Genomic DNA, 22473 nt, shown 5'->3' with positions numbered 1-22473 from the left:
TTCTCCTTGCCAAGGCCAACCATCCATCATCAACCTCAATCCCATCCTTTCCTGCGTTCTCCAGAAAATTGCTCCTCTTCCCCACCATTCCCACTCTAATCTTGAATCTCTTTGTATCACCTACTTCCTTCCCTGCTGCCTTCAAATATGCCCAAGCTTCCCCCACCTTATTTTTGTTGTTGTTGTTTGGTTTTTTTTGCGGGGCAATGGGTATTAAGTGACTTGCCCAGGGTCACACAGCTAGTAAGTGTCAAGTGTCTGAGGCCAGATCTGAACTCAGGTCCTCCTGAATCCAGGGCTGGTGATTTATTCACTGTGCCACCTAGCTGCCCCCCTTCCCCCACCTTAAAAGCCGTCTCCTGACTTCTCACAGTCGAGACCCCTGGAGAAAGCTCCCTGTGCTCTGCTCTGCAGCATCTGTCTGCAGTCTGACCTCTGACCCCCATCATTCCACTAAAAGCTCTCTCTTCAAAGTCACCCTCAGTCTCTTAATTGCTGCATCTAATGGCCTTTTCTCAGTTCTCATTTTTCTTGCCTTCTATGGCCTCTGACACCAGTGATCATCATCTCCTGAAGACTTCACCCTCTGTTTTCCCCAGATGAACTCTTCAAGTCCTACCTATTTGATCCTTCCCTGTCTTCTTGGCTTACACTCTAACGTAGACATCTCCCCCGGGCTTGGCCCTGGCCCCCTTATCTTCTCATTCATAATCTGCTGGGGTGATCCTGTCGGCTCCGATGTGTTCAATGGTCACCTTTACACAGGTGCTTCTCAGATTTGTGGAGTAGCTGCAGACAAATTTCTGCACTTGGACTCAGATCCTATCTCAAGCACACCCTGTTTGAGTCTATCACTTCTTGCAGCTTCAGCCTTATCTGTCAAATGAGGGGTCTATGAATCTGCAATCCTATGACCATTCAAAGCCCCATGGGCATCTTGATCTCAGCCTGTCCAAAACAGAACCTATTAACCTTTCCCTCTTCCAAACTTCCCCATTACTGTCCAGAGTGCCAGTCAGTTGACCTGTATTTTTCCGGCACCGTGCTTTAGTGCTGGGGATACCCCCCCCCCCCCCGCAAAAAAAAAGGCTGATCCATATGGTGCCTGATCTCTAAGGAGCTCACATTCTGATGGGGAAAGACAACATGCAAACAACTAGGGACAAACAAGATGGATGAGTCTACAGAAGGAATCTTCCATGCGCATGACACTAACTGAGGCTTATGGGTGGTGGGGCAGGACCTCTTGCAGCAGGTGGAATTTAATAGAAGACAGGAAGCTGAGGAGTGGAATCTAAGGGTCAATTTGCCACTTGAGAGAAGGATGAAGTGAAGTCCAGGGGTGAGGTGAGAAGGCTGGCATCAAGTTGGGGGCAGTGTCCAAGGAAAGGAGAGGGCATGTGGGAGAGAGGTTAACAACATACTAGATATAAGGGATGAGTGGAGAGAGTCAAGGTTGGTACCAAGGTTGTGAGCCTAGTCTACTAGGAGGATGGTGATGCCTTCGACAGTAAGGGGGAAGTGTGGGAGAGAGGAGGCTGGGCTTGGAGAGGGGGAGGGGGGAATAATGAGTTCAATGTTGGACACGTGGAGTTTCAGGAAAAGATAAGGCCCAGGACAGCCTTGGGGGACCTCTCCAATTAGTGGACACGACAAGGGTCCAGTAAAGGACTTGAAAGGAGCAGTTGGGAAGGGGACTTTGCAAGAGTAGGGTCATGTAAATGCAGAGAGAGGCAGGTCTCCAGGAGAAGAGATGGTGTCTGTGTTCAAGGCTGCAGAGAGCTCAGGGAGGAAGACTGAGAAAAAAACATTCCTTTGGGCCACTAAGAGACTTGAGATCGTTCTGGAGCGAGTGGTTTCAGTTAAATAATGGGTCAGAAGCCAGACTGCAGAGATTAAAAAGGGAAGAATTCAAGGCATTAGAAGCCTACAACTGGGGAGGGGAGGCCAGATAGAAGACAATAGCAGCAGGGATGGGACGGTCCAATGGGGGGCGGGGTGCTTTGTTTTAAGGATCAGGAAGGCCTGGCTACTATGTAAACTGCAGGGGGAAAGTCCATAGATCTCAGATTAGAGATCGGGGATGATAGAGGGGGCATTGTGCTTGGGATCAAGGCTTCAGGGAAGTTCAGTGACCTCCCACCCACACACCACAAATCTGGTCGTTTGCACTCTCATCTATGTCCCCTTCTCCCCACTCACTGGCTCTCCCCTTTCTGACTCCCCTCTTCCCCAAAGGCCGTCACCATCTCGAGGTTACACTAGTGAGCGGCCTCGAGCATCCTGTCCAATGACACACACCGCCATGGTTTGCCTGGGATAAATGTCTGACTGTCTCACACACACACACACACACACACACACACACACACACACACACACACACGCGCGCGCTCTAAGCTCAAGTGCTCTGCTCTGCAGCCCTTTCCCACCTTCTCGGTGCTTCTCTGACCTTACTTCATCTAGTGATCTGGCTGCAGGATCCATCCCTTCTTCATGTCTTAGCCCTGGGCTCCCTCCTCCCCCCACACACCCTGGGATGCTCTCCCTTCTCACCTGTGTCTCTTAGCTCCAATGCCACCTCAGGCAGGAAGCCCTTCCCAGCCCTCCAACCTCTAGCTCGGAGAGCCGACATCTGTAAAGGAACCATCTCTCTCTTCTGTAGCTGCTTGTATGTAGGGCACAAAGGCAAGGCTGGCTGGACCACAGAATGCGGTAGGGGAAGACATGTGGGATAAGGCTGGAAAGGCAGGTTGGGTAGAGGCGGAGCGGGCCCCTTGAATAGTAATGGAAAATCCCCACTCCCCCACCTTCACTCTGGCAATGAGCTAAAAAGAGTCCCTGATTGAACCCCAGTGACTGAGAACTCCAGAGAGGGAGCCTGTGAGTGAGTGCCTTATACAGCCCAGGACCCGACCGCAGAAAGGCATTTATTCAGAAGCTGCAGCCCCTCGCGGAAGGACCCTGCTCAGGACGCCAAGCACAAACACAGGCCAGGAAGGAAACTCCGGGGAAGATAGCAGGGCTTCTGGCGGCCCCAGGGAGGAAAGGGCACCTCGGGTGGAGAAGAGAAGGCCACGGTGGCCGATCACAGACGTCATCGAGTGGAAGAATGGGTGCAAAGGCTGGAAAGATGAGTTGGAGGCCGCTGGGAAGCACTCAGATGCACAACGGGAGCTTGCATTTGATCCCAGAGGGAACTCGGGGTTATTGAGTAAGGTATTAGGTGCCTCGATTGCAGGCATCAGGCTAATGGAGGAGGAGAAGCAGAAAGGCCCAAGACAGGTCGATGTCCTTGAGAAGCTGGTGACCTGATGGGGGAAGGGGCAACCTGCAAACAATTGTGCAAACAAGCCCTATGGAGGATAAGGTGGAGATAACCGGCAGAGGGAAGGGGGGCAGGCAGCCAGGTAACATGGCCAGCCAGTCTTATGTGAGGAGCAACGAGGTCAGGCATCCACTTTAACATCCTTCTTCTAAAAGAGAAACCAGCTGGGTTGGTCCTATGGCATGAGCAAAGGATGAGGGAAAGGGGATGATGTAAGAGGGGCGTGAAGCCATCAGACATTTATATGGTAGGATGAGAAAATGGGCCCATTCCATGCTGAGAGCAAGGGACCACAGGGTCTTGGCCAAGATGTCAACAGAAATGGAGGAAGGCCTTCTGGCATGTGGGGTGCCCCCCCCAAGTGAACTTATGGGAAGACGAACAAGAAAAGTCACCCAAGATGATTGGGCAGGTGTTGTAGGGGCTATTTGGGTTGGGGAAAATCTTAGTGAGATCTCTTCGCTCCCCATCTGCATCTCTGCCTGGTTTCACTTCCACAGACTGAGATGTCCCTTCCAGGATCACTTCGAATTTCACACCAAGCTGTTCATTCAAGCCTTGGATACCACTCCCTCAGCCTCCTCCCCCTCTGATTAGAGGACTGGAGGATGGAGAACTGAATTCGTCCCAAAGCTTTCCTTTACAGAGGGCAGAAATCCGACTCCCAGCTCACTCCACTCTACTGGCAGGTTTGCTTGGTTTCAATTCCATGGAACAAGGTGCCTCCTGTGCTGGGGAACCCCTGGTGTGTCCCCAACCCTTTCCAGCTTCCTTTTGTGAGATGTTTACCTGATTAGATCGTAAACTCCTTGAGAGCAGGAACTTTCTTTTTCTTATTTGTCTCACCAGTCCTTAGCACAGTGACTGCCTGTTGTTCAGTCATTTCAGTTGTGTCAGACTTCCTGACCCCATCTGGGGTTTTCTTGGCAAAGACATTGGGATGGTTTGCCATTTCCTTCTCCAGCTCATTTGACAGACGAGGAAACCAAGGCAAACAGTGTTAAGTGACTTGCCCAAGGTCACACAACTAGTGTCTGAGGCCAGATTTTAATTCAGAAAGTTGAGTCTTCCTGACTCAGAGCCCAGCACCAGTAGGTGCTTAATAAAGGTTCATTTAATGGAATTGTCCAAAAGTGAAATGGACTAATGGGGGAGTGGGCTCCTCATCACAGGAGGTTTCCAAGCAGATTTAAATGCTGTGCTCCAGTTGCTGTGGCTCACTTGGAGCACTGGGAGGAGGCTGCTTCATGCCTGGAATGCACTCCCTGCTCCTGGCATTGCACAATCTCTCCCTTCTTTCACTCGGTTGCCACCTCCTACGGGAAGTCTTCCCTGATCCCCACTGGTGCTTGTGCCCTGCCCCCATAGCCTAGGACTTACATTTGGGTTGGTTCTGTATCTACTTAAAGGTGTTAATATTGCCTTCCCCCCAGCCCCCTGGAAGCTCCTCCCCAGTGTCTCCCATGGGGCCTGGTGGCTCCATAAATGCATCTCTTTGTTGCTTTTAAGGGTGGGGAGGAATTATGCCCCTACAGAAAGCGGGAATGGGGACATTCTAGGTAGAGGCAACAGCCCGGGTAGCAGTGATGTGGATGGGAGCACGGGAGCACAAGAGCTTCGAGGCTGCCCAGTGGCTAGGGAGCCTGTGCTGAAGTCAGGAAGAACTGAAGGTCACTTCACCTCTGTCTGCCTCAGTTTTCTCTTGTGTAGAATGGGGATGATAATAACAGCACCTGCCTCGAAGAGATGTTGTGAGAATCAAATGAGAGAATAATTGTAAAGTGGTTAGCACAGTGCCTGGCACCTAATAAGTGCTACAAAAGTGATTATTGTTATTATTATTATTATCATGGGGTGAGGGATGTGTCTTCCAGTTGGTTCGGGGTGGTGAGGAGAAAAACAGGAGTGAATATTTGTTTAGCACTTTCAGATTTGCCACGTGTTTTGCATCCATTATCTCATTTGATCCTCAAAATACTCTGGAAGATGGATGATTTGTATTATCTCCATTCTAGAGATGAGGAAACTGAGGCTGGGAGAGGTTAAATGATCTGCCCAGGGTCACACAGCTAGTATGTGTGTGAGTCAGAACTCGAACTCGGGTCTTCCGGATTCCAAGTGCAGTATTTTAGTCCAAGTCCTTTAGGTAGGAAAGAGAACTGAGTGAAAGGTTGTGAAAAAGCCTTGAATGCCATATGGACTATGAGTTTCACTGGGGAGGGCCTAGGGAATCACTAAAGGTTTGAGAGCAGTGGAGTAGCTTGCCCAGATCTGTGTATAAGAAAGGTTTGGAGAAAAGCCCCAACCTGCTCCCCTTCCCTTTTTTTTTTTTTAAGTTGTTTGTCCTTCATTTTTGAAGAGGACCTTGACATGGGGTGATGTCATGACTTGCACTGAATTGGTTTTAAGTGAGGGAGCAAGGTCACCAACCTCGATCTCTCCTCCAGAGCCATCTGGGTCCAGTGGCAAGATATATATCAGGACGACTTGGAGATGGCCCCAGATGTTAAAGCAATTGGGGTTCAGTGACTTGCCCAGAGTCACACAGCTAGTGTCTGAAGTGAGATTTGAATCTCTTGACTTCAGAGCCTGTGCTCTATCCACTGCACCACCTAGCTGCATCCCCCCCTCCCCCCACACACTTTTTTTTTTAAATAGGACGTTCAGAGAAGGAAAAGACGTCCCCAGGGTAACAGGGAGAAGTGACTCAGTCACAGGTCTCCTGATTCCCAGTCTCAGCATCAATCATTTCCTCAGCTTCGCGGTCAGACGGGATCCTCGCAGGCTCAGGCTGCTCCTCCCCAGAGGAGTCCCTTGTGATTCCGCTTCGGGGAAGGCCCGGAGAGACCCAGCGAACTCCGGCCCTTTCCTCTTTCTGGTGGTCCCCCCACTGATGTCTTCTCGCCTTCTATCCATCCCGGCAGGCTTCCCGGAAAGCGCTAGCCTGCCGAGGTTCCCGCACCGCCCCCACCCCGACCCCCGAATCCGGAGGTTTGGGCACGAGTCCTCCGCTCCGCCGCTTCCTAGCTGAGAGATCTCGGGCACTTCTCTTCCAGCCCCTCCTCCACCTCGTTTTTTCTGGATGCAAAACCAGGGGAAGGACTGGGCGGGCTAAGGGCCCTTTAGGTGCCGCGAGCACTGTGGCTCCACTGTCCCCATCTCATTTCAGGTCAGAGCTGTTGGGGCTATGACCGCCTGCTGCCTCGGAGCGACACTGTATCCACCGCGGCTGCTCCCGCCCCCAAGCAGGACCAGCGGCTATATTGTATCCAGAGAAGGTGCCACCTGGTGTCCCGCCGCTGGCTGAGGCGTCTCAGCTACCTTGTATCCATCCATATCAGGGGCGCGCTACACTCTTATCCCAAGGCTACATGGTAGCCACTGCAGAGAGAGGAGAAGGGATGGGAGAGAATGTGTGTGCGACAGAGACAGACAGAGGATAGAGAATCTTTCTCTTCCACCCAACCCTGCCCCTGCTGTGCCATCCAGGCCCACAGCTCTGCCACTGAGTCAATGATTGGTTGCGAGAGGAACTCGGGGGAGGACCTGGGGGCCAGCAGCATCTTTGCCCTCTCGAATCGCTTTACACTAATAACTCTTGGTAATGTTGGTGACGTAGTAGTGGTCGTCGCCTCAGTCACAGTTCGACTTAGGGTCGAACATCCCCTATACCTTGTTGACCCGGGAACAGAGCAGGGATGCGCATGCGTCTCCGAGACTTTTTACCGCTTTCCTTCCCCCTCCCTCCGCCTTCCCCCGGGCCAAGGAAACTACAATTCCCACAAAGATACGCGGCTCAGATCGCAGGGCTGGGGGTTGGCGCGGAGGTAGGGCAACTACGCCCCTTCTCATTGGCTTAAAGTCCTGGAGTGGGCTATTGGCTACCGGTTCAGGGCAAGAAGGGAATCGCGGGCTCGGATTGGCGAAATGTGAAGGCTAGGAGGTGGTCCCGGAAATAGTGGCGAGGGAGACCCACGTGGAGGGTCTCGGGTACCCGCTGCATCCTTGGAGAGGACCTCAGGCTCGGACCCAAGAGCCGGTGGCCCCTGCTGCAGAGGGTGGCATGGAAGACACCTTCAGCAGCCCCGCAGGGGCCGCGCTGCAGCGGGAGGCTGGGGCCCCGGGGTCAGTGACACCCCTTACCGAGCTGGGCCGCGCTTACGAGCTGGAGCGGGTGCAGGCCTTCGTGCTGGAGCACGAAGCCAAGCGGGTAAGTGGGGGAGGGGAGGGAGGACTAGGGGAAAGAGGGAGGGGAGGCGAGGGAGGACTAAAGGGGAGGGGTAGCGGGAGGGACCAGAGGAGGGGAGACCGAGGAAGGGGGAAGGCGAAGTGGGGTTGGAGGGGTACGCCCCGCCCAGAGCCGAATGAAACTCTGAGCAGAGCTCCCCGCTGGCTTCCCAGGTGGCCCTGCAGTTCCCAGATGAACTCCTCGGAGACAGTGTGGCGGTGGCCCGGGCCCTGGAGGAGATGACGGGGGCCAAGATGTCTGTGCTGGGGGACACAGCCTATGGCAGGTGGGAGCCTGAGGGCCGGAGGGGATCTGGGAGGGCTTCTGTCGACTTTGCCCCGCCTCTCTAATAGCTCTCCTTCCGCAGCTGCTGTGTGGATGTCCTGGGGGCTGAGCAGGCTGAAGCCCATGCCCTGGTCCACTTCGGCCCTGCCTGTCTGAGCCCGCTTTCCTGCCCCCTGCCCATCACTTACGTCCTTGGCCGGCGTCCTGTGGCCCTGGAGCTGTGTGCGGAGGCCTTCCGAGCCCTGCACCCCAACCCTGCAGAGCCCGTGGTGCTGCTGAGTGAGCCAGCCTGTGCCCACGCCCTGGGTGAGGAGTCGGGGAGAGGCCAGTGACTAGAGGCCTGTGGTGGGCCGCAAGTGTGTCCCCCTCCCTTAGACTGGGAGCTCCCTGAGAAAAGGGACTGACTTTGGATTTCATTGTAAACCCTGCCCCCCCCCTGCCCCCCATGATCTGGCACATAAGTGCTTAATAAAGGGTGAATAAGGGGGCAGCTAGGTGGCGCAGTGGATAAAGCACCAGCCCTGGAGTCAGGAGGACCTGAATTCAAATCCTGCCTCAGACACTTACTAGCTGTGTGACCCTGGGCAAGTCATTTAACCCTCATTGCCCCCCCCCCCTCCAAAAAAATAAACAAACAAATAAAGGATGATTGACTTACTGGGGTGGAGGAGAGGAAATTGGCTGAGACCTTACTTAGTGAGCCCCCGGCCATTTACCTTGTTTGCTGCCTCATCTTTCCTTGTTTTGTTTTGTGGGGCAATGAGGGTTAAGTGACTTGCCCTGGGTCATACAGCTAGTGAGTGTCAGGTGTATGAGGGTGGATTTGAACTCAGGTCCTCCTGAATCCAGGGCTGGTGCTTCATCCACTGTGCCACCTAGCTGCCCTACCTCATCTGTCCTTGGGATGAACACCTGACTCACAGGACCTCAGAGCTGGGAGGACATGTGGGAAGGCCTGGAGTCTGGCCTATGCCAGACTATAATACGGTGGCCGTCCAGAGTCTGTGACCTCCAGCTGATCCTTGGGGCTGCTTTCTCCTTCCCGAGGAGCTTCTTCCCCTTTGACAGCTTCTTCCCCTTTGACATTAGAGGCCAGCTCAGTCCTCTCCTGCCACTGAGCAGCCCTGGCCCTTCACCCTGGCCTAGTCTGATGTGCCAGGCCTGGTGTGGCTGCCTCCCCCAATCAGAGCCGTGCCCACTGACCCAGTGTGTTCTCCCCACAGAAGCCTTGGCTGCCCTTCTTCGCCCACAGTATGAGGACATCTTGGTCTCCCAGCCAGCTCTGCCCAATGCTGCCACAGGCAGGGAGCACCCACCATTGGAGCGCTTTGGCCGCATTTTCCCACTGGGCCCTGGGCGGCAGCTGGATGATTATGGTGCCTTTTATGTTGGGGGCCCTAAGAATGGGGCCAGTGGAGATGAGGTGACCCCAGACCTGCTCAGCTGCTCCTGGGCTGGCCCCCGGCCGCCCTTCTCATCCTGCCACCAGGCTCTGACAGGCCCGAGCAGAGGGCCCTCGGGCAGAGCCAAGCCAAGCACGCAGCCACTATCTGGTGGAGCGGGCACGGGATGCTCGAGTGGTAGGACTGCTGGCCGGGGGCACTTGGCGGGGGCGGGGCACCGTGAGGCTCTGACCCACTTGCGGAAATTAGGTGCATGCTGCTGGCAAGCGGGCCTACGTCCTGTCACTGGGCCGGGCCCAGCCCTGCCACGCTGGTCTAACTTCCCTGAGATAGACATCTTTGTGCTGCTGGCTTGTCCCTGGCATGGGCTCTGGACCGCCCCCAGCGTGGTAGCAGCAGAAGAGGCTTCTTCCGGCCACTGCTTACCCCCCTATGAACTGGAAGTCGCAATGTAACCCAGCTCGAGGGCCGCTGGGGCCGGGGCCCTTCCTCACTCACTACTCTGACCTGCTGCCAGGTAAGGCCTGCACCCCTCAGCTTAGGTCCCTTAGCTCGTGCCTTGGTTTCCCTCCCAGCTAGGAGGGAAGGACTAGGGAAGGGCCCATCCCTGATCTCCCTCCACTGTCTCCCCAGGCTCCCCTTTCCATGTGCCAATCCCAGCCCCGGACTCTGAGCTGTGGGATGTGCCCGATGTATCACTCATCACGGGGGAGCTGCGCCCACCACAGGCCTCGGCTTCCCCAGAAGTCCCTGATGCCCTCGGGGGTTCAGCCCTGAGCCAGCGATCCCGGCTTGAGCTTGCTGAGAGCAGTCCAGCAGGTAACCCCATGTGTCCACCCCCCCCCCCCAGCTCCCTGGATCTTCTGGGATCCTTGCTCGGTGGGTGGGGGTGTCTAGGCTCCTAGCTGACCTTCTTCTTTGTCCCCTCCCAGCTTTGTTCCTTGGTTCCCGTACTTGGCGGGGGTTGGAACCTCAGCTAGGCCAGACGGCACCAATGCGGGCAGTAGCTGGGAGACGAGGTGTGCCCATTGCCTATGAGGACGAGCCTGGCAGCTGAGGAACCCTCAGTGGCAAATGAGACTCCAAGACAAGACCTTGGCACTCCTTGAAAAAGCAGATCCCCAGGAGGATCGCAGGTGCCAACAGCCAGTCTGGCTGGAGCAAGCCAGCTCAGGCTGGGCTGTCCTCCCTGGCAGACTTCAGCTGTCCTTGCCCTCTGCCCCCTGGAGTCTCATCACCAAACTGGAGGGTGGAGGAGGAACAAGCATTTATAGGGCACCTGCTGTGTGGGAGGCTCTGGCTTAAGCACCTTTGACACGGTGCTAGTGCCATCCTCCCACCAACCCTGGGGGGCAGCTGCTTCCCAGATGAGGAACCTGAGGTAGGGGGAGCTGAAGTGTCTGAGGCTAGATGTGGACTCTGGGCTTCCGGACCCCAGGCCCAGCCAGCAGGGAGTCCAAGAGCAAGGGCACCCCCAGAACTGAACACTGTCCCTTCAGCTGCTCTTGGGGTCCCAGTGGCTCTGTCGGCACTAAGTCAAGTGGCATCGATTAGGCCTGTACCAAGAGTGTTAAGGATGGCAACAGCAGGGTCCTCCCATTCCCAGGGGGCTCTGGCTGAAGGGGAGGCAGACACGGGCCCAGACGCTCCCTGAGCCTCGGGATCTCGGAGCATGCAGGCCACCCTGCACCAGCATGGAAGGGGGGCCACCCGCCCTAGTCTCTGAGGCCGCCCTTCCCACTATGTTGGTGAGGGTGATTCTCATGCTGAGTCAGCATCAGCCTTTCCTGTGGAGTTGGGGGGAAGGAAGTTCCAGTTGAATGTATGAGAGATTTAAAAAGAAAAACAACCTTGCAAACTAGACAAGAGCCACTTTCTCAGGTATCGTTCTTCTCTGTTCTACCAAATTCTTGGAAATTTAAGTTAAGAATAAAAATATTTTTTAAAATGTTGAATGTATTAAATGATAGAAAGGGTGCCCAGAATTTCTTGGTGCCTTACCTGAGGAGATGCCTGGTTTGAGGAGGGACTTGCCCTAGGGCGGGATCAGCCTCATGCAGCCTAGTCTGCCCTCCATGGTCAGGTGTGGCTCTCTCCAGAGCTGCAGCCTTGTCCACTGCTGGCTTCTTGTTGGACCCTTCTGGCTGGACATGCTGCAGAGCTCATTCTCTCCCCAGCCCCCAACTTTCCTGTGTCTGCCAAGGCACCCCCTCCCATCATCATTCCTGATTCCTTCCTCCCCCCTCCCCCATGTCCAAAAAAAACAGTTACCAGGGGCAGCTAGGTGGCGCAGTGGATAGAACACCGGCCCTGGATTCAGGAGTACCTGGGTTCAAATCCGACCTCAGACACTTAACACTTACTAGCTGTGTGACCCTGGGGCAAGTCACTTAACCCCAATTGCCTCACTAAAAAAAAAAAAAAAAAATTAAAAAAAAAAAGTTACCAAATCTTGCTGTTTCTCCACAACCCCCCTCCAAACCCTTCTCTCCATTCCCTTGCTCCCTGCCTCAGTCCCTCATCCCCCCTCACCCGGACTATAGCCAAAGCCTCCTCTTTAGTCTCCACAAAGCAGGCCTTTCCCCTCTCCAGTTCTTTCTCTTGACACAGCAGCCAGAAGTGAAATCACATCACTGATGCTCAAGAAGCCTCACTGGCTCCCTGCTGCCTCTCCTCTATTATTAAATACTCCTCATTGGGCACTCAGAGCCTGTCACAGCCTGGCTGCAGTCTCTCTAGGCCCAATATGTACACTGTGTCTCAGCCGTTCCCCATCCACAATATGCCCTCTATCTCCACAGGCTGCCCCCTGTGCCCAGAATGCCCACCCTCCTTTCCTCTCCTTCTGGGATAATGAGCAGCTCTCATTGGCAAAAGCAATCCTCACTGTGCCCCTCACCCTTGATTTGGCCCCCCAGGCCCCACACGTCTAACCTTCGAAAAAAAGCTACCTTGTCCCACACTAACCTTGTTCTCTCTGAGAGAAAACACCCCAGTTCCTTCGGTCCTCATATGACGACACTCCCCAGCTGGTCCAGGCCCCTCTAACACTGGTGGCCAGACCTGCCCATGACCACGATGCTCCAGGTGAAGTCTAGCAGAAGGCAGTGAGGCCATCACTCATTCCTGGAAGTTGTGTCTCTGTATGCATCCCAAATCACATGATCACGTTGGCTTTTATGACCACCGGCTTCATTGCACTGCTGGCTCATGGAGCTTGTGGTCTACTAACACCACCCCCCCCAAGATCTTTTTCCAAAACACCTACTGTCTGTCCATGCCCCTCTCATCCTAGACTCTGCCAAAGTGCAGGACTTGACATGTCTCCCTAGTGGCTTTCAGCTTCTTGGAATCTGCCTGAGGCTCCGACCATCGCCATCCATTTGGGTAGCTGATTGCTAACAGGTGTGTGAGCTCCTTCCCCTCCCCCCCAGCTCGGGGTCATCTGCAAGGTTGTTAAGAGCATAGATCATCTATGCCTTTCTTTAAGTCACTGATAACATTCAAGAGCCCCGAGGCCCTGGGGAATGTCACTGGAGACCTTCCAAGTCAGGAGTCAGGGGGTGACAATCGTTAACTACGTCGGGTCAGTCCACTCAGTCAGGTACCTGATTGGACTCCTGTGTATCTACATCTTTTCCCAGAAGACCACTGTGAAATGTTTTGTCTCGCTTTGCTAAAAATGCAGGTGGACTGTGTGGAGCATCTGCCCATGTGGGAGGCCCACAGTCCAGAGAGGCTGAAAAAGCTGCAGGTTGGCTGGGTTCCTGTGACCTCAAATGACTTCCTATGACCTCCACAGAGAAATGAGGAAGCCTTCTCAGATGAGGGAGGAGATTGCACTGGAAGGCCCTGCCTTTAGCAGGAGCAGGGTTATGGGTGGGGGGTGTCGGGTGGGGCCACTGTGCCTGATAATATTGAGCCACTGAGGGGAGGGGGCAGAGGTCAAGAGATACTGGTCAGCTGGGGGCTAAATGGTAGGAAAGGAGAGCAGCTTGGCAAGAAGCCCAGCGTGGGCTCCAAACCCAGGCCAGAGCCCCTTGGCTTTTCTCCCTCTCCCCTGATGTGCAGCTGCCCCCAGGAGGCCAGGATTCTCTTTGCCAGCCTGGCCCTTTCATTCCAGGTGGGGGCCCCTCGGGGCTGGATTGTTGGGGGAGGTGACCCAAGGACGTTCTTGGTCCCCCCTGATGTCATTCATTCCCAAAGAGCATTCAGAGCCCTTAGTCTGACTGGTGGTCTGCATTTCCGTGTTGCCTGAAGCTGCTGGGACACCACACATCTCATTATCCCATCAACATTTATAGTCCCACTCCATATAAATGCTAGAAAAGGTCATTGATGGTGATTTGGGGTCCAAGTGCCCAGTTCAAGATGGAAGCACAGGGAGTTAACACAAAAGGGAAAAACTGAGTTTCCTGGAGGAGGAGGTGGGTAGGAGACTGAGCAGATGGAACGTTCAGCTCATACCCTACATTCAGTCCCTGCCTTTTTTTTTTTTTTTTTTTTTTGGTAAACTCAGAGAAGCTTAACTGGGAATGAGCCTGGAAAGCCATGGGGCCGGGGTGGGGAGCAGTTGCACCCACGCTCACACTGGCCTTATAGGCCTCCCCCATTCATCATAGCCCCCAAAGCAGGCCTCCGGCCGCCTCTCGGGTCACTGCTTACCTTCCCAGATGCTGACCAACCCTTCATATAGCCTGGAATTTTGCAAGGAAGCCCACAGCCAATAGTTGGCAGCTTCTGTTTTCTTCCCTTTTCTTGAAAGCTCCCCTTTGCCCCCGCTGGTCCTGTGCCAGCTCTCCTGTTCCCAGTGATGCTTCACACTTCAGAGGGCAGCTCAGCAATTCTACTGGCCAGGCGTCTTCTCACTGAATATGTTCCATGGAGGCTTAGTGCCCTGAATGCCTCAAGGGCAGCTGGGTAATCTCTCCCAACCTCCCCCCACATGTGGAGCATTAGTGTCCATTTTGGTTATGCCCTTTCCAGTCCAACGATCCCTCTTCATTCTTCTAAGATAATGAAGCAAATCCAACTAGACTCAGAGAACCACCCTATGCTTTAGGATCCCTTAGAAGAGACACATACTTGGGGGTGGCTGCAAGATTTGTGGTTTATTTGCCATCTGACTTCCCTTTCTTGGTCTACTTTGCACAATCATTACCCACATCCTGCGCCCTGACCCTGGGTGTTCTCTGGGATTCTCTCACATAGAAAGCCCCCTGGTAAGGAAGTTGGAAGCCCTGTGAGTGCAGGCAGACCCATCTTATGCCAACTATCACGGTGCTGCTGGGCTCACCCTGGGGAAACCCAGGTGCAGGGGCTCCAAGGTCCCTAGCACTTTGTTCTGAGAGGTCAGAGAAGACACCAAAAAGCCAGCACTCTGCATCTCAAAGATGCAGGAGGGCCAAACCTTAGGAGTTGGCGGTCAGCTCGAGAATCCAGAGGACCCTTGGGGAAGACCCAGCAAGGCCAACCATGCCACCCTCAAACAGGACCGTGGACTCTGCTCCTGGTACCAAACTGCAATCCAGGAACTAAAGCTGAAGGGACAGGTAAATTGCTGCTGTTTGTCCTTTGTTCTCATAAAGGACCAATGACATCATGAGGGTGAGGTCTTGATTGAGAGTGAATTGGATTTAAGTGAGGCAGAATAGTTCAAAATCACTAGCCTCACTCTTCCTCCACAGTCATCAGAGTCCAGGGGCAAGGCAAAAGTCAGGACAATTGGCAACGGCCCAGGGTAGATCAGCGAAAACAATGATGGACATACAATTTTTTTTATTACAGATTGAGAAATCCCCCCCAAAGAAGGAGGAAGTTAACCTTGTAAGAAACGCAAGCAAAGAAAAAAAAAAAGAAAAAGAAGGGGCAGCTAGGTGGCTCAGTGGATAGAGCACCGACCCTGGAGTCAGGAGGACCTGAGTTCAAATCCGGCCTCAGACACTTGACACTTACTAGATGTGTGACCTTGGGCAAGTCACTTAACCCTCATTGCCCTGCAAAAAAACCCAAACAAAAAACAAAACAAAAAAAAGAAAAGAAATCGGTGGCTTCATGAGATATAGCAAGAAATATTAGAACAAATCCCAAAGACTTAAAAATAGAAGAAAATGCAACTACTTGTATTCTAATATGAGAAGATACATGTGTCCCCTCCAAACCCCATCATCATCAAGCGTTATAGAAAAAAATCTAATGACACAGAAAGTCTGGTTGTGATTTTGTTATGTCTTAATGATCTTAAAGAAAGGAAAGGAAGAGGACTACAATAGGGGAAGAAAGGGAAGGAAATGAGAAAGGAAGGTTATGGAAAATCATTTCACATCATCATGGTATGCAAGTAGAAGTCTTTACAAAGAGGGAAGAATACACATGTGCACACTGTTTGCTACAGAAATACATTTCACTCAATGGGGAATCAGGAAGGAAGGGGGAGAAGGGGAATGAGAGGGAGGGTAGACTATGAAGGATTAGACAGAAGCAAAGAAAACTAATGAACGATGTATAAAAATATTCATAGTTGTTGAGTGAGATAGGCAGAACCAGGAGAACATTGTACATAGTATCAACAACATTGTGTGTTGATCAACTGTGATAGACTTGACTCTTCTCAGCAATGCAATGGTCCAAGATAGTTCCAAAGGACTCAAGATGGAAAATGTTCTCTAAATCCAGAAAAAAAGAACTGTGGAATCTAGATGCAGATTGAACCATACTATTTCTATTTTTTTGTTTTTCTTTTTTGAGGTTTTTCCCTTTTGCTCTGATTCTTCTTACACAGCATGACTAATGCAAAAAATATGTTTAATGTGATTGTACATATGTAACCTATATCAGATTACTTGCTCTCTTGGGGAGGGGGGAGGGAAGGGAGGGAGAGAGAAAAATTTGAAACTAGAAATCTTGTAAAAACAAATGTTGGGGCAGCTAGGTGGCACAGTGGATAGAGCACTGGCCCTGGATTCAGGAGGACCTGAGTTCAAATCCAGCCTCAGACACTTGACACTTACTAGCTGTGTGACCCTGGGCAAGTCACTTAACCCCAATTGCCTCACCAAAAAAAAAAAACAACAAATGTTGAAAACTATCTCTAAATGTGACTGGAAAATAATAAATACTGTTATGAAAAAAATTTAAAAATATTCATACCTTTTCTGGAGGTGGCAAAGAATTTGGAATTGAGGGGGTGCTCATCCATTGGGGAATGGCTGAACAAGTTATAGTTTCTAAATGTGATGTAATACTATTTGGCTATAAAATATGATGAAGGGGATAGAAAACCAAACCGGTGTACCAAATTCCCCTTAGGACTGGCCCACACTTGTCCAGAGTTCTCAGACTATTTTTAAAAATCCTTTTCTGAGTGACGTTACTTGTTCTGACAGTGCAGTTCACCAACGTGTTTTGTTTTGTTTTTGGTGAGGCAATTGGGGTTAATTGACTTGCCTAGGGTCACACAGCTAATAAATGTTAAGTGTCTGAGGCCGGATTTGAACTCAGGTCCTCCTGACTCCAGGGCGGGTGCTCTAACCACTGTGCCACCTAGCTGCTCCAGCTCACCAATGTTTGTTTGATTTTTGGAGCACAGATGGATAGCCTGCCTGATGATGGGCAGGGGCAGGACAGCTGAGGAGAAAGCTCTTGAAACAGTGTTATAAAGTACATCTTTGGGTGGTGGCTAAGAATTGGACATCAAAGGAATGCCCATCAATTGGGGAATGACTAAACAAGCTGTGGTATATGATGGTGACAGAATATGATTGGGCTATAAGAAATGACAAACAGCATGATTTCAGAAATGCCTGGAAAGACTTGTATGAACTGATGTATAGTGAAGTAAGCAGAACCAAGAGAATGTTGTGCACAGAGACAGCAATATTGTTTGATGAAGAACCGTGAATGACTTCACTATTCTCAGTAATACAGTGATCCAAGACAATTCCAAAGGACTAATGATGAAGCACACTATCCACCTCCAAAGAAAGAGCTGATATTGATTGAACACAGACTGAAGCATGCTATTTTTCACTTTCTTTCATTTTTTTCTTTTATTCAAGTTTTCTTATACAAAATGACTAATATGGTAATGTTTTACATAATTGCATATGTAAAACCTATATTTGATTGCTTACCACCTCAGGGAGGGGGGGAAGGGGAGGGAAGAAAGGAGGGATAAAATTTGGAACTCAAAACTATAAATGAAAATGTTTATTAATTAAAAAAAAACCCGGGGGGGGGCAGCTAGGTGGTACAGTGGATAAAGCACCAGCCCTGGATTCAGGAGGACCTGAGTTCAAATCCGACCTCAGACACTTGATACTTACTAGCTGTGTGACCTTGGGCAAGTCATTTAACCCTCATTGCCCCCCCCTCCACAAAAAAACAACCAAAGTACATCTTTGGGGTTCAGTGCTTTTCTCTCTGAGGAATAAAACTTTTTCCCCCTCCTATTTTTAAATGTCTATTCTTAGTTTTTTATTTTACTTTTTTTTTTGTGGGGCAATGGGGGTTAAGTGACTTGCCCAGGGTCACACAGCTAGTAAGTGTCAAGTGTCTGAGGCCGGATTTGAACCCAGGTACTCCTGAATCCAGGACCAGTGTTTTATCCACTGCACCACCTAGCTGCCCCTTATTTCACTTTTATTAACATTTTTTCTCTCACCTATCAATTTGAACACATCTGTTCTATCGAGTGTGGAATTTGCATCTTGTATAGAATTTATTTTAATGTACTCCAGCACTCATTCGTTATTTTATTATTCATAGGATCAGTGTGATCTTGAAATTCCTGGGTTCACCCACCCCTCCAATCAGCTGCCAAATGTTGCTGCTTCAATCTTGGCAACATCATATCTATCATGCAGGTCCCCTTCTCTCCACTTCCACAGGGACCCCCCCCCCCCCAAGGGAGATCCTCTCCCCTGAATTATTGCAATAGCTCTTGGTTTGTTTCCCTTTCTTGCCACTGTCATCCAACACAGAGGCTAGAAGGCTATTCTGAAAGCGCAAAGCTGACCACGCCACTGCCTACACGAGGACTCCCTATGGCCTCGAGGATAAAATATGAACTCTTCTGTTTATCTTTATTCTTCAACTCTCCAACTCTGCCTTCATAGCCGCCCACCTGCCCCATTTTTGGAGCCCACGCCTGCTCTGCTTCCCCATCTCTTGGAGCTCCTCTTTCCTTTCTGATTCAGCTCAAGCATCCCCTCCAGGCCCTGACATCTTTTCTGGTTCCCCTCCCCTAATTCCTCGGCTCCTTCTTTCCCACCCACCTCACGGTCATTCTGTAGATAGTCTGTATGTCTTTGAAGCTGAAGTCCAAGTTCATACCAGTAGTGTTAAAGAGCAGATTTCCAATCTACGCCTCTTTTTGTTTTAAAAGATCCGAGTGCACCTGAACCTCCCTTGCCCTGGCAAGCAGCGAGGTGGTGCGCTGTGGGGTGTGAATGGTGGCGGCGTCGGTGGTATGTTACACCAGCTCATTTCTCCTCTGGAGACCCAGCAGGGCCGCTCGACCGACTACAACTCCCAGGAGCCCTCGCAGGGCCCGCCGCCACAGGATCACGTGGGCACACGGGGGGAGGGTGGAACCTGCGGTCACATGGCAGAGCAGTGACGTCAGGTGACCCGGCGCGGGGACGGGCGGGCGGAGGCGGCAGAGCTCAGTGCGCTCGGGCCCGGCCGGCGACCGAGACCCCCCCCCTCCCCGATCCCGGGCCCCCGACCCCCGGCTCCGGTTCCAGCCTCGGACCCCGGCGCCGTCGCGGCCATGACGGGACTCGCACTGCTTTATTCCGGCCTGTCCGTGGCCTTCTGGAGCTGCGTGATTGTCGTAGGTGAGAGCCGGGCCTTGCCCTCGGGTGAGGGGCGAGGGAGCCGGCCCCTTGAGACTCGACCTCGGGGCCGCGCCCTCCGCACCGTGTCCGTGCGCCCCGCGTGTGCCTGCGGCCCCCGTCACCCTTCCGTGCGCGTGTCCGTGCCTGCGACCCTTCCCTAGAGCGTGTCAGTGCCCGCGGTCCCCCTCCCGGGCGTGTCCGTGTCCCCGATTGTGTCCGTGCTCGCGGGAGGCCCCCCACCCCGGTGATCGTGTCTGTGCCCTTGCGTGAAATCACGTCCGCGCTCCCCGTGCCCTTGCCCACCCTCACCTTGTCCGTCGCCCCCCCCTCCATCTTTCCCCCACGCCCCGTAACCGTGCACCCCTGGCCCCCACCCACCCTTCTATGAAGCCGCCTGGGCCTTCTCTGAGGAGAGAGCGAGAGGGCTCCTGGGCCTACCCAGGGTCCCGGAAGACTGGCCCTCGACACTACTTCCCCTTTGCTGACCTCGTCCCCAGGGCTGGGCTAGTCTGATCTGCCCTGAGCCACCTAGGGCCGTGGCTCTGCCCTTCTAGTTTGTTGGGTAAACAGGCCCCAGGGCAGGTCAGGTTGGGACTGCTAGGGCCGGCCTCAGCCACTCTGCCCTTCTCACCCCCAGGAGCCCTCCCCTATCCGAACTAAGGAGAAAAGTGGGGACTGAATGGGGGGCACCTAGGCTCCAGGGAGAACTGCCTGGCCCACAGTGGCTTTAGGGGCTGCCTTTTCAAGGGTCACTCTGACCCTCCTTGGGATTTGGATCACTGGGATCACCTAGGGATAAGGACGGCCCAGGTGGGCTGGGAATCTCAGACTATGGGCCGCAGGTGCCAAAGCAGCTCCAAGAGTTCAGACCCTTCCCATAGCCTCTATAGACTGCCCAATCATCCCCAAGCAGGCCCAGGATAGAGCCCTGGGCCTGGAGTCCTGAAGATGAGCCTGGGCAAGTCACTTACCTAGGTTTGCCTCAGTTTTTTCATCTGTCAAGTGAGCTGGAGAAGGAAATGGCTGAACCACTCCAGGATCTTTGCCGAGAAATCCCCAAATAGGTCATGAAGAATCGGACACAACTGAAAAAACTATTGAAGCAAAACAGTGATAGGCCCAGCATAGCCGGTGATATCTTGGTCTCCCTCTGTCCCTGGGCAGCCTCTGGTCAGCCCCTGATCTCATCTTTATGGAGAGGATGCAGACTTGCATGGTGGTGTGTGGGGTTCCCTTAGATCCTGGGATGATAGTCCTGGGTCTAAAGTTGGGGGGGGGACTCAGAAAAAGCCTTAGTGGAGAAACGGGAGGAATCCCTAGGAGGCTGCATTCTGTCCCCTTGCATTGGTCAAATTCCCCCTCTCTTTTCTTTCTCCTTGTACCCTGAGGCAGCACAGCCCTATGCCCCAAAGCTCTGAGGTTTATGGATGCAGGTGGGGGTGGGGCAGCTCCTAGTCCCTGCTCTCTCTTTTTTTCCTAGGGATCTGCTATACAATATTTGACTTGGGCTTCCGCTTTGATGTGGCATGGTGAGTCATGACCCACCCTCCCCAGCACCCCCTTTGAGGATGCATGGTCAGAGCTGGGGGATGGCAGAGTGGTAAGCCTTTGGTTAGTGGGCCAGACCCAGAACAGTTACTGACCCCTCTTCTTGAGGCTTTACTTTTCTCCCCACCAGGTTCCTCACAGAGACATCACCCCACATGTGGTCCAATCTAGGGATAGGGCTAGCCATCTCCCTCTCCGTGGTGGGAGCAGCCTGGTGAGTCTATGTGCACTGGAGGAGAGGGAGAAATGCTTGAGGTTAAGCTGTTGGGGGAGGGACAGGGATACTAGGGCCTTGAGGATAGGGACTGGGTGCTCCCTCATGACTGACTAGGGGAAGGGATGGGGGTGCTGGAGCCACCTTGGGGGTGGGCCTTGGCTCACTTTCTCACACCTACCCCCAGGGGCATCTACATCACGGGCTCATCCATCCTTGGTGGAGGGGTCAAGGCCCCCAGGATCAAGACCAAGAACTTGGTGAGGTGAGTTTAGGATGGCCACTGGAAGCATTTGTCTGCCCAGTGGTCAGGCAGCTAGGCTAGCCTGGGGCCAAGACAGCTCAGTGCCTGTTCCCTGTTTCCTGGGAAGAAGATGGAATAGAATCCACCTCTCTCTCAGATTGGGAAGGAAAGGGGGTGAATGGGACAGGTTGGGTGTGTCAGGGGAGGCTTCCTGGAGGGGGTGGGCCAAACTCTGAGCCCCTATCCTATGATTCCAACTCTCCAGCATCATCTTCTGCGAGGCTGTGGCCATCTATGGTATCATCATGGCCATTGTCATCAGCAACATGGCAGAGGTAGGGGGCGACTGTTGTAAGGGAGCGATGTAGGGGGGCGGGGGGGCTGTCTCCCAGGCTTGGGGTATTTGTACTCACTAGAAGCGTGTGTGTTTTGCAGCCCTTCACTGGTACTACCCCCAAAACCATTGGAAGCCGTAACTACCATGCAGGTAGGTGGGACTCTGTGGCTCTGGTTGGCATGAGTCAGGATAGGCCAGATATGGGCCCTTCTTCAGTATCCCCCTCCCCTGTCCCTAGGCTATTCCATGTTTGGTGCTGGCCTCACCGTGGGCCTGTCCAACCTCTTCTGTGGTGTGTGCGTGGGTATTGTGGGCAGTGGAGCTGCCTTGGCTGATGCCCAGAATGCCAGCCTCTTCGTCAAGATCCTCATTGTAGAGATCTTTGGCAGTGCCATTGGCCTCTTTGGGGTCATTGTGGCCATCCTTCAGGTATGAGGCTGGAGCCTGGGGGCCCTCCTGGGGCTAGGGAGAGGGGCAGGGGTACTCCCTGGAACTCCCCTGCTTACTCCTGGTTTCTTTGTTTCTTTGTGTGTCCTTTCTTTGTCTGTCTGCCTCCTGTGTTTTCTTTGCAGACTTCTAAAGTAAAAATGGGAGACTAGGCCTGAAGCAGTGGGAGGGCCCTGCCCTGCTGTGCCCTACTCTTAATTTATTGGTTTTCCTGGGGGGGGCCTGGCTGCCCCAGCCAGGGGAACCGCCCCCCATGGTGTCTGTACTGTGTCCCTCTGGCCCTCACTTCCATCTGCCCCTTCTGGAGTCCCTCAGAGGGGCAGGCCATGGCCTGTGAGTTGGGAGGGCATGTCCTTTGCCCACCTGTCCTGCCCCCTGCCCCACCCCCCACCTCACCAGTGTTTGAAATAAAGGTCTGTGTCCTGGGTCACCCCAGCCATTGCTTTCCTGTTCATCCTTTCACAGAGGGGAGGGGCAATCTGTATCTGGCTTCACCTGTCTGGGATAGTGAGCATACCCCAGAGAAGGGGTAGAGGCCCAATTCCTTTCAGGGGGGCTGGCTTTGGGGATCCTTGCCCCTTTTGTTCAGGTGCTTTGCAC

General features: G+C 53.0%; 2 protein-coding genes across 2 annotated transcripts; both read left to right on the top strand.

Moving 5' to 3' along the window:
- Window positions 1–6088: 6088 nt before the first annotated feature.
- Window positions 6089–11162, top strand: DPH2 (diphthamide biosynthesis 2). The gene is given in 11 exon segments (XM_044000241.1): window positions 6089–7538; window positions 7730–7842; window positions 7924–8147; window positions 9065–9335; window positions 9337–9436; window positions 9439–9492; window positions 9494–9550; window positions 9553–9693; window positions 9695–9761; window positions 9878–10063; window positions 10177–11162. Coding segments are annotated over 11 exon segments (1485 nt in total). The 5' UTR covers window positions 6089–7391; the 3' UTR covers window positions 10302–11162.
- Window positions 11163–18869: 7707 nt separating this feature from the next.
- ATP6V0B (ATPase H+ transporting V0 subunit b) lies at window positions 18870–22308 on the top strand. Its single transcript, XM_043964802.1, has 8 exons — window positions 18870–19083; window positions 20564–20612; window positions 20762–20845; window positions 21033–21110; window positions 21355–21424; window positions 21525–21576; window positions 21665–21855; window positions 21999–22308. The coding sequence occupies exons 1-8, from the start codon at window positions 19017–19019 to the stop codon at window positions 22023–22025; spliced, it is 618 nt and encodes a 205-aa protein (XP_043820737.1). The 5' UTR covers window positions 18870–19016; the 3' UTR covers window positions 22026–22308.
- Window positions 22309–22473: the final 165 nt, after the last annotated feature.

This window comes from Dromiciops gliroides, chromosome 4, assembly GCF_019393635.1.
Source record: "Dromiciops gliroides isolate mDroGli1 chromosome 4, mDroGli1.pri, whole genome shotgun sequence".
NCBI lineage: Eukaryota > Metazoa > Chordata > Mammalia > Microbiotheria > Microbiotheriidae > Dromiciops > Dromiciops gliroides.
Note: the sequence above shows the minus strand (reverse complement) of the source record. Positions and strands in the feature narration are given on the sequence as shown.